General features: G+C 39.8%; 1 protein-coding gene across 1 annotated transcript; it reads left to right on the top strand.

The window, feature by feature from the left end:
- Positions 1-1,058: 1,058 nt before the first annotated feature.
- Positions 1,059-10,471, top strand: SEC61A1 (Sec61 alpha 1 subunit (S. cerevisiae); the record flags this gene model as incomplete). Its single annotated transcript, XM_009082704.1, has 11 exons — positions 1,059-1,126; positions 1,782-1,847; positions 1,949-2,027; positions 2,910-3,041; positions 4,582-4,691; positions 4,910-5,063; positions 5,852-6,012; positions 6,658-6,855; positions 7,249-7,440; positions 8,974-9,050; positions 9,981-10,471. Coding segments are annotated over 11 exons (1,424 nt in total), but the record flags the coding sequence as incomplete, so codon positions are not given.
- Positions 10,472-10,680: the final 209 nt, after the last annotated feature.

Raw genomic sequence — 10,680 nt, 5'->3', positions numbered from 1 at the left:
TGGCTCTCACCTGGGTCATTGGCCGTGAGGCTTCCAGGTGCATTCTCAGAGCGAGCAACAAACTGTGTCCGAGTCTGGAGCGATCCGAGTCCGGGGGAATCTGCAGAGTCGCCTGCCTGGGGAAAAGCTGCTTGAAAAGCATCTTAGACATTGGTGTATTATGGTAGATGTAGGAGTGAGTCTTGGTTTGCTCTGCATTTCAGGCAACAGTCCAGGGTAACGTGTCAGTTATAATCGTTTGAAACGAAGTAAATATCTCTTGTGGGCTGGTCTAAAACTGTTACCATGTTGCCCCTGAATTGTAGCCTTCCATGATGAAGTGGAAGCCACCAGTGGTTTCAGTTCTTCTGGACTGTGTTGCTGGTTTTAGTTCAAATCAGTCCAAAATAAGTGTGCAGTCTTAGATCTATCTTAACAACTTGAGCATTAACTCTGTTCGAAATCAGATCTCTCTGCTCATGGGAGAACTTGTGACTTTGCAAATCTCTTCTTTTGTGTGCTGGTTCTCAGACTTTTCTGTTTGAAGACGTGTCGTTTTGGCTGGGAGGGATCATGGTAACTGGAATTGTTGCTTATGAACTGTGTGTAGGAATTCTTCAGCTGTATGGCCCAAAAGTAACCTAAGACTTATACAATACCCAAGGAAGTTTTTTTCTCAAGTATCAGGCTATAGGAGAAGCTATTATGAAGAAAAAGTTCAAAAGTATTGATAAACTCTTGGAAAGCAATGCAGAAGGTTTTTTGGCATGGTCAGCCTACTCAGTGAAATAGAAAAACTCTTGACTTTGTTTTTTAATCCTGTCTGTGTATTTAAAATACTGTACATAAAATGCAGTGGCTGAATCTCTCTGTGTTTAGAACAGATAAGAATTTAATAGTACAAAAACCCCAAACCAAATCAAAAATCAACCTGCAAACTAACCAGCCAAACAAAAAAAAATTCTCAGGCTGGGAGTTTTGGTATATAAAATGCATGTCCAAATTCAGTTCTGCTTGAGCTTTTCCCAGTGTTTGCTGCATCTGTGTGTTCATTTTTCTTTTACCTAATTTCCCTCCAGTAAAATTCCTTGAAGTGATCAAGCCCTTCTGTGTAATTTTGCCTGAGATCCAAAAGCCAGAACGGAAGGTCAGTAAAATTTTCTTCACGGGTTTGTATTTGTATAGTATAAAACATTTGCAGTTTGCATTTGTGGGATTTGGGACTTCTTCCTGCTGGGAGAGCAGCAGTTTTAGGCACAATTGTTCTTGGCAAAGTGCTTGTCTGGTGCATCCTCTGTGGTGGATGTGGTTGTAGAACGTATTTGCTGGCAAATGCAGTTGTGCAGATTTGCACATGCCACAGCAGTGGGTGGTGAGATGTTGAAAGCATTGGAGTGTAAACTAGAGTAAGTTAAAACAGCAACTTGAAAATCTTGGCTTCATAAGTTCTAATCTAAGATTATTTGCTAAAATAAGTTGCTCTGTACTGTGTTTTTTCTCCCTATAAGCTCTTTCTAATGAAAATGTAAGACTCATTTCTGTGGAAGTACTAGAGTTACCTTCCATTGATATATTGGCTTGTTTATTTGGATTAAATTTTCAATAAAGCTTTGTAATTTTCCTTGGTCTTATGTGGTTAAAAAGGGATGTACTTTAAGTTATTTTCTTTAGGATGCTCTGTATTTAGACCCCTTACAAGAAAATTTAGTGTGCTGCTACGAAGGTTTGCCTGATTGACTAGGTCTTGTTATCCTGGCAAATTTATCATGTTGGTTTTTGGGTTTGTGTTTTTTCTCCTTTAGATTCAGTTTAAGGAAAAGGTACTATGGACAGCTATCACACTCTTCATCTTCTTAGTATGCTGCCAGGTATGTTTCTTTCTCTTGTTTTTAGGAAGAGCTGAAATGTTTAAAGCATACTGTGAAGCCTCTGATTTAATCCTGTTTTCCTCTCTTGGTTGGAAATGCAGATTCCCTTGTTTGGCATCATGTCATCAGACTCAGCAGACCCTTTCTACTGGATGAGAGTGATTTTGGCATCAAATAGAGGTATGGTCAGTCCTTCCGGAGGGCTTTTTTTTTTCAGTTTGAATCAAAATGGATTTTGACTTATTCTTGCATTGCACATAAAACTGAAGTAGAGAGGTAAGAGTAATTTTTTTTTTAAGGAAATGGTTAGGGAAGAGACAGTTCCTAATTTCCTGCATTGCTTCTGTTGCAATCTTCTGTATGTATTTCAAGGTTTGTGATTTGTGTTTCAAATCATATTATACATGTGCTGTGGTTTCCTGGGTGGCATCTCTGAGTCTGTCTCACAGAAGATTGAAATACATGGTGGTTTATATAAATTTCAGTTTCTTGTAGAGGCTTCCTAGTGCAGGTAAGAAGATTAAAATTCATGATAATTTATATAAATTTCCATTTCTTGAGGAGGCTTTTTGAGCAAATATGAATCAAGAATGGTGACAGTTTCCTGAATTCGTCATTCTATATCATTTGGGCTGTCTTATCAGTAAATCAGAGTTAATCTATTCTTGAGAGAAAAAGTCTTTTTCAATGAACATAGTTTTTGAGGTACTGAGGAGTACTACAGAATCACAGGATCATTTAGGTTGGAAGGGGCCACAGTGGGTCATCTGGTCCAACCTCCCTGCTCAAGCAGGGCCATCCTAGCACATCCTGGCACAGGATTGCATCCAGATGGTTCTTGAATATCTCCACTGAGATGGAATCCACAGCCTCTCCACATATCAGACTGACTTCTAACAACCTTTGGCTCTCATTGATACCTTTTACATTAATGGATGTTTGGAGTTTTAGATCATCTCCATCATAATGTAAAAGGTGGAAAAGCCAAACTTTGAACTTCAAAAGTGCCTGAGTGTGTTATACCTCATTATTTTCTTTCATTGTTCTTCCTGTGCCTGGCAGGTACATTGATGGAGTTGGGTATTTCACCTATTGTCACTTCTGGGCTCATCATGCAGCTCTTGGCAGGTGCTAAGATAATTGAGGTTGGTGACACCCCAAAGGACAGAGCTCTCTTCAATGGAGCCCAGAAATGTGAGTAACAGCTCATGTTATGCACTGGTGGTTTAGAATATCTAACCCTAACAGCAGAAACTGTGAACTGACCACGTGATGAATGGTACAGGCAGAGGTGTGGATTTCTGTCATGTTGTGTGTTCATGCTGAGCTAGAGTTGTCTGTAGTTCATCAGTCTTTCACTGTCTGCTCTCTGCCTTGTTAGCTGTTAAGCTTCAGAAAGGTGTGAAAAGGAAAAGTATCTGTGCAATTGGCATTGCTGCTGTAATCTCCTCAGATAAGTGACGCTATATATAGACTGTGGGGACTCAACTTTTGAACTGTGATGGTCATTGTTAACCTAAAAAAGTTAAGATGTTTGTTGTAGCTGTCTATACCTTGCAGTTTGAATTGTGGTTCTTTCTCAGCAATAATTGGTCTCTGTGCTCAGTTGAGAATGACTTTTAGAAAAAATTAAGTGTCCTTCAGCTATTTGATGCTGTTCCACACTACTGACTGATAAAGAATCATAAATTGCTATGGTAACATTCTAACACTCTCAGAGTTTTCAGTATCTAAAGCAATCTTTGTAACCAAACCCACCTGCTTCTAAGTGTATTTATTTCTGAAGTGTCATTGTGTATTCCTAATTTCAGTGCCAGATTTCAGACAAAAAACTTAATTTGCCCTTCAGTTAAAAGTCCTGTGACTTATATATTCCCTCCCAGCTGTTGTGGTTTAACTGTGTCTGGCAACTAAGTATTACACAAGCCACTTGCTCACTCTTCTCCTGTGAGATGGGGAGAATAAGAAAAATATAGCAAAACTCATGAGTTGACGTAGAAACAGTTTAAAAATTGAAACAAGGTAAAATGTAGTAATATTAATGATAATAACTGTAATGAAGAGGGGGGAGAGAGAGAACTGAAGCCCAAGAAGGACAAGTGATGCACAATGCAAATGCTCATGACTGCTGACTGATGCCCAACCCAACCCCAAGCAGCAATCATCCAACTCCTTCCAGATTATATGCTGAGTCTGACATTCTGTGGTATGGAATATCCCTGTGGCCCATTGGGGTCAGCTGTCCTGGCCATGCTCTGTACCAGCTTCTTGTGCACCTGCTCACTGGCAGAGCAGGGGACACTGAAAAGTCCTTGACTTAGGGTAAGCACTGCTGAGGAACAACTAAAACTGTGTTATGTTATCAACATTGTTCTCACACTAAATCCGAAACACAGCACTGTGCCAGCTGCTGGAAAGGAAATGAATTCTATCCCAGCTGAAACCAAGGCACTAACTTTCTCTACAATTTCCCTAATTGGCCACTGACATAAACATCCAGAACAAATACATACTTTTTTCTTTTTATTCTATAGTGTTTGGAATGATCATTACCATTGGATATCAACATTGTTCTCACACTAAATCCGAAACACAGCACTGTGCCAGCTGCTGGAAAGGAAATGAATTCTATCCCAGCTGAAACCAAGGCACTAACTTTCTCTACAATTTCCCTAATTGGCCACTGACATAAACATCCAGAACAAATACATACTTTTTTCTTTTTATTCTATAGTGTTTGGAATGATCATTACCATTGGACAGTCTATTGTGTATGTAATGACTGGAATGTATGGAGACCCATCTGAGATGGGTGCTGGGATCTGCTTGCTTATCACAATCCAGGTAATTTCTAGTCTTTTCTACTTTTTCTTCCTCTGAAAGGGTCAAAAAATCAGCCTGGACAGCCTGCATTGTGGACAGCCTGTCCCACATGCAGAGATAAAAGGTCCAGGTGTGCCTTCTTCATGCATGGTCTTTTCTTATCTTTTAATACAGGTTTTTTTTTTAACAAAATGAAAAAAGCATGGAACTAATGCTCTGTTTGTTTTTTTTTACTGTAGCTTTTTGTTGCTGGATTGATAGTTCTGCTCTTGGATGAGCTCCTCCAGAAAGGATATGGTCTTGGTTCTGGCATCTCTCTCTTCATTGCTACTAATATCTGTGAGACTATTGTGTGGAAAGCATTCAGCCCCACCACAGTGAACACAGGCAGAGGTAATGTGGCATAGTCTGTGTTCTTTACAAACATTTTATACAAAAAGGCAAATTTTCGTTATGTTAACTTAATGGCAAATGCTGTTACTGCATTCTTAGCTGTGTAGTGAATCTTGCTAATGCAGCGAGTGCAGCTGTGCAAAGTGCATGCACAAAGACGTTTCAGTTTATAGTGTCTCACAAGAGATTTACTGAACTTGAGTTTCTTACAGTGCCTTCATTGAAAGTCAGCAAGGCTAGACTGCCCTTGTATTACAGCTGCTGCTCGACTTAGTGACAAATACCAGCTGTTTCTGCTCCCTGCATTTCTTACACTTTGTCCCAAAACATTATTCACCAAACCCCACAGGACATGATCTTGCTTAGAGCTGTATAATAGAAAACAGAAGTGAGTTTATTCCCTTTGCTGTAATCCAAGCAATAACTAGTGTCTCCCTGTGAGTGGCAGTAGAAAGTGCTGCCTCCCTCTGTTCTTTTTTTTTTTTTTTCAAATAAGGGGGAGGAAAGGGAGAAAGAACTTGGTGAATGTCAGTGTTTCTAGAGACCAATAAAATTCTCCTATTTGACTGCTGGGTTGTGATTTAGTTTCTAGGGGATTTTTACAAAATCTTGTAAACAACTTAGCTGGTATGAAGGGTGACAGTAGTAAAAGTATGAGAGCTCAAGATGCAAAAGACTTTGAGAAATCCCACAATCCTGTAGTTCAGAAGTATGCCTAATGGGACGAAGCACTGAAGTTTGGAGACAATCGTAGGTCACCTAACTTGTTTTTCCTTTTCTTTTCCAAGGCATGGAATTTGAGGGAGCCATTATTGCTCTGTTCCACCTTCTGGCTACTCGTACAGACAAAGTCAGAGCTCTTCGTGAGGCCTTTTATCGTCAGAATCTCCCCAACCTTATGAACCTGATTGCCACCATCTTCGTCTTTGCAATTGTAATTTATTTCCAGGTCAGTTGGAATAACGGGGATTGTAAAACTCTATGGAAGTAGGTCTGTAACCTGCTTCCTTCTACAGGAAATGATATTTTCACAGGACTCATTTTTGTACCTGTAACATCTCGATGTTCATTGTACACTGCCCTTTCTTAATTAGTACTGTAACCACACAAAAGGCTTGAGATCTGCTTTGGTCTCTGCAAAAACAAACAACCCAGAGAATGTGTACATGTGACACTGTCTAACCCAAATGCTTTTGCTTTTTGTTGGAAGATGCTTTGAAGTCTGTAGGCTTGTGTGTCTCTTACTGTTCATTGCTGCAAACTGCTGAAGAATATAGAAAGTTTTAGTGTTCTTCTTCCCGGAAACTTTTTTCAGGCTGCTTGAAACTTCAGGGTTTTTTTCCTGATGTCTACATCTTTCATACCTTCTTGTGTGTGTGTATTTAGACAACCCTGCAGGCTTGCAGGCCCTTTGCAGGACTCCCATGGACAGCCCTCTGGGCAGAGTACGTGTACTTGCACAAAATGATTGCAGGTTTTTCCTTTTGTGTCAAGGCTTTGCACTTGTAATTTATGACCAGGGTTCATGGTCATAAATGGTTTTATGGGTTCATGTCCAGATGTAACAGGAGACTTTCTTTTTAAAACTTTTCAGGGCTTCAGAGTGGATCTTCCTATCAAATCTGCTCGTTACCGTGGCCAGTACAACACCTACCCCATCAAGCTGTTCTATACTTCCAACATTCCCATTATCCTTCAGTCTGCCCTGGTGTCAAACTTGTATGTCATCTCCCAGATGCTTTCTGCTCGCTTCAGTGGCAACTTGCTGGTCAGCCTGCTGGGCACTTGGTCTGTGAGTATTCCTTCTAACCTTGCACACAGCTTTATGTGTGTTGTTAAATCTGTGGTTGGAGAGATGTCTCTGAATTTAAAGACACTTCCACAGCTGGTCATGCACACTGAAACTCCTAAATTAGTAATTTGTTTAAATTAATGGTAGTATATGAGACCTGCTGTGATGAATGTAGAAGTTAGGTGTCCCTTTACCTGAGGCTGTTCTTTGCTTTGCTGTTCATTACTGTGTTCCGTTTCTACTTACAGAAACTGCTTGGGGTAGTAAGGCGGAGTCTTTGTGTGCTGTTGCAGTATTAATGATACACAGTAACACGAAGGTGATACAAACCAAGACTTAGCTTAATGGCTAAGAACCAGTGCAAATTGGTGACTGATTGCTTCCTTCTTCCAGGATGCATCCTCTGGAGGCCCTGCTCGTGCTTATCCTGTTGGTGGACTCTGTTATTACCTGTCACCTCCAGAGTCCTTTTCTTCAGTGTTGGAAGACCCTGTACATGCAGTTGTTTATATTGTATTTATGCTGGGCTCCTGTGCTTTCTTCTCTAAGACTTGGATTGAAGTCTCTGGCTCCTCTGCCAAAGATGTAAGTTTCAAGTGGCAAGTTATGTAAGCTTGCATGATGAAAACAGACTCTTTATTCCGAGATAGCTGTTCTGCTGGTAATGTTGTTGGTAGTATTGTTTGTGTAAGCAGTGACTATGTCTTTTTTGTAAATGGGCAGGATGAAGGCAGAATGGGGGTCATTTTTTCCCTGTTTTCTTTACTGCTTTTTGAAAAAAACATCAAAGCTCAAATAATTCCTTTCATTGCCATTAAGAAATTAATAACTTAGAAACTATGTAGGATCTGATCAGTGTGAGAGCAGGCAAGGTAACAGGAGAGGCAGAAACTCTTTCAGTGCCATGACAGGTGCACCATGTTGCCACTTAAGGACCTGAAGGTAAAGCTTGAATAGCCATTCCTGGCATGGAGAGTTCAGAGCTTCTTTTGTGGAAACATTAACTGGAAGTTGTTCTTTTTAACTTGAGAGCACCAATAACAGCAAATACAGTGCAGCAGTGTACCTGAGCCTAGCTTCTTAAGGTTTCCATTTGCTACAGGATATTTAATATCCAGGAACTATATAATTCTGAAACTGGCATTGGAAAACAAGATGGAAAATAGTTGTCATCTTGGTATGTTTGTATTGTGTGAGTTTTGGTAGGAAATCAAGTTTGGCAGCCATGTGGAATGGTTTCATCCATTATTTTACAAAGATGTGATAGTTGCACAGTTACACTAACAGCGTGAGCACTCTCTTGTTTTGAACTTGAATCCTGCTGCCTGTCAGGCATGCAGGGAGGCACTCACAGCCTTGTATAGTCAGGCTTTTATTTCAGAATAAGCCAACATACAGTTTTTAACACAGTAATAGACATTCCTGATACAAAGTAAAATTATTTTCAGTTCATGAAAACAAGATTAGAAATAAAAGTTGATAAATCATTATTTATAGAGTGAAAAACTGACAGCTTAACTATCTGAAAGTGTTTTCTCAGTACATGGAATCAGTGATGAGCTCCTTCAGAAGTTCCCCTGCTAGAGTTTGTTACCTGCAGTTGTTACTGAAATGTTTGCAAAGGGCTCTGTTGTAACCCTGTACAATTGCAGAAATCCAATTTAAAACTCATGTTCCAAGAAGGGATTCTAAGTCCAGTTTCTAGTATGGCCCCACAAATAAGTAGTTGGTTCAGCTGGATGTGGGAAACTGGAACAGGATGGACACTTCTTAGGATGGTTTTGCTAACATCCACTAAATGCCAATCAGGGCATGGATTGAATAATCTGTAAAGAGTCTACCAATTTCCAAATTTTCCTTTGCTCAATAGGACTAGAATTATCCATAAAGCTTTGTGTAACTGACAGGCAGAAAAGTGCAGTCTGTCTGAAGTTAAAATACTGGGGATTTTAAACTCGGGTGGATAATGTCAAAAGCAATCCAAACCCAAACCAAAAAAATGCTCAAACTCGCCACCATTTACTGCAATGTTTTGCTTCTGTTTTCCCAGAGTACTGCATTCCCTGACCTTGGCAAATGACTCTAACCTTACTTGTTCCATACCTTGATTCAATGCAGGTTGCCAAGCAGTTGAAAGAACAACAAATGGTAATGCGAGGCCACAGAGAAACTTCAATGGTACATGAACTCAACAGGTGAGCCACACGTTTCCCTGGCTGTTTATGCAAAGTGTTATGGGCAAACACATGGCAAATTTTGCTTTGACTTCCATTTTCTAGATCCTAGAACACAGATACTCTGTCAGCTTCGATGTTACATGCATGAGACATAGGATGTTGTCTCGTTAATAGAAGACTTGCACAGTGCAGCTTATTCTTGTCTTACAATTACAAAACTGCCCTTAAATTCTGGAGCTTGTATTATCCTGTTATATTTTTTCATTTATATACTTTTTGCAGGGTAGCTAGTAATGAGCATTTGAGTGTACTTCACTACTTCAAACTGACACACAAGTATTTTATAACTTTTCAGATGTGATTAGTCTTGAGTGCTGTTTTCACACAAACCTTGCTTCTAAAACAGCTTAAATCTCCTGGGTGCAGAGATAGGCAGGGATTGGTGTCTTTAGGTTTTTGAATTTCAGGGTGGGACCTCTGTACCCTTCATGTCACAGAACTGTTATTGTAACTTTAGATTTCAGTCATCTGCAGAAGACTTGAAGAGCCAGTAGCCATTAGTTTAATCTTTGTGCTTAATTGCAGGGTAGTCTGATACCTTCTATCAGCATAGCATTCTGTTCCCCTCCAGTCAGGCTGAGCTTTTCATTTCCTTACCTAGTGTACTGGCATTCTTGCATCCTTACCTTGGGTTGTAGACCCATAAGAGAAGAGAGTAGTCTGCCATTGACTTTTTTCCATTCATGCAGTTTAATCTTGTTTTTTTAACCACCTGATTAGATGATCTCTGTAGTTGTCTTTCTGGTTTTGGTGGGATTGCTTTTCTAGGAACAACCTGCCTCTGATACAGATGCTTTCCATAGATCCCATAGGCCACTAACCCTAGTGTATTTGTTAATACCCTGAGCAGGTCTAATGGTCCCTTTCCTCTTCTTTTGTGTGTTACAGGTACATCCCTACAGCTGCTGCATTTGGAGGGCTCTGTATCGGTGCCCTCTCCGTGTTGGCAGACTTCCTTGGGGCCATTGGGTCTGGAACTGGAATTTTGCTTGCTGTCACTATCATTTATCAGTACTTTGAAATTTTTGTAAAGGAACAGAGTGAAGTTGGCAGTATGGGAGCTCTTCTTTTCTAAACCTAGCTCCTCGTGGACCCAGGAAAGAGAGGAGGGACGTGCTCAAAGTGTAGCCAGTCAAGTGAAAAGAAGTATCATAAACTTGATAATGTCATTCTATAGAAACACATATTTTAATAATGTTTCCAAAGCACATTCCCTTATGTTCAGACTTTTCTAGCATACTGTTTGCATTTTATAAATTGATGAGGAAAATGTGCAAAAAAATTTTTTTTAAGAAAACTGTTTTTTAATTATGTGTTAGGAGGGTCACCTTTCTGACTTGGGTTTAGTTCAACAACTCTGGAAATGTTTTTGAGCCCCTTTCAAATTTAGTACCCTGAAGCCTTTACAGGTTTTAATAACTGTTTGTTAAATGAATGTTTGGAAGGGATTCTTTTCCATTTAACTTGTTTTTGCAGCACCTGTGCAGAAATGGTGAGAAAAATCTCTCCATCTAATGCTCAAGTTCCATAATTATGGTTGTAAGCACAAACAGTTTTTGACATGTTTGGGGTTTTTTTCAGTATGGCA

This window comes from Acanthisitta chloris, unplaced genomic scaffold (genome assembly GCF_000695815.1).
Source record: "Acanthisitta chloris isolate BGI_N310 unplaced genomic scaffold, ASM69581v1 scaffold37350, whole genome shotgun sequence".
In the NCBI taxonomy this organism is placed as follows: Eukaryota; Metazoa; Chordata; class Aves; order Passeriformes; family Acanthisittidae; genus Acanthisitta; species Acanthisitta chloris.
The sequence above is the reverse complement of the archived record's forward strand: the minus strand, read 5'-3'. Positions and strand labels throughout refer to the sequence as shown.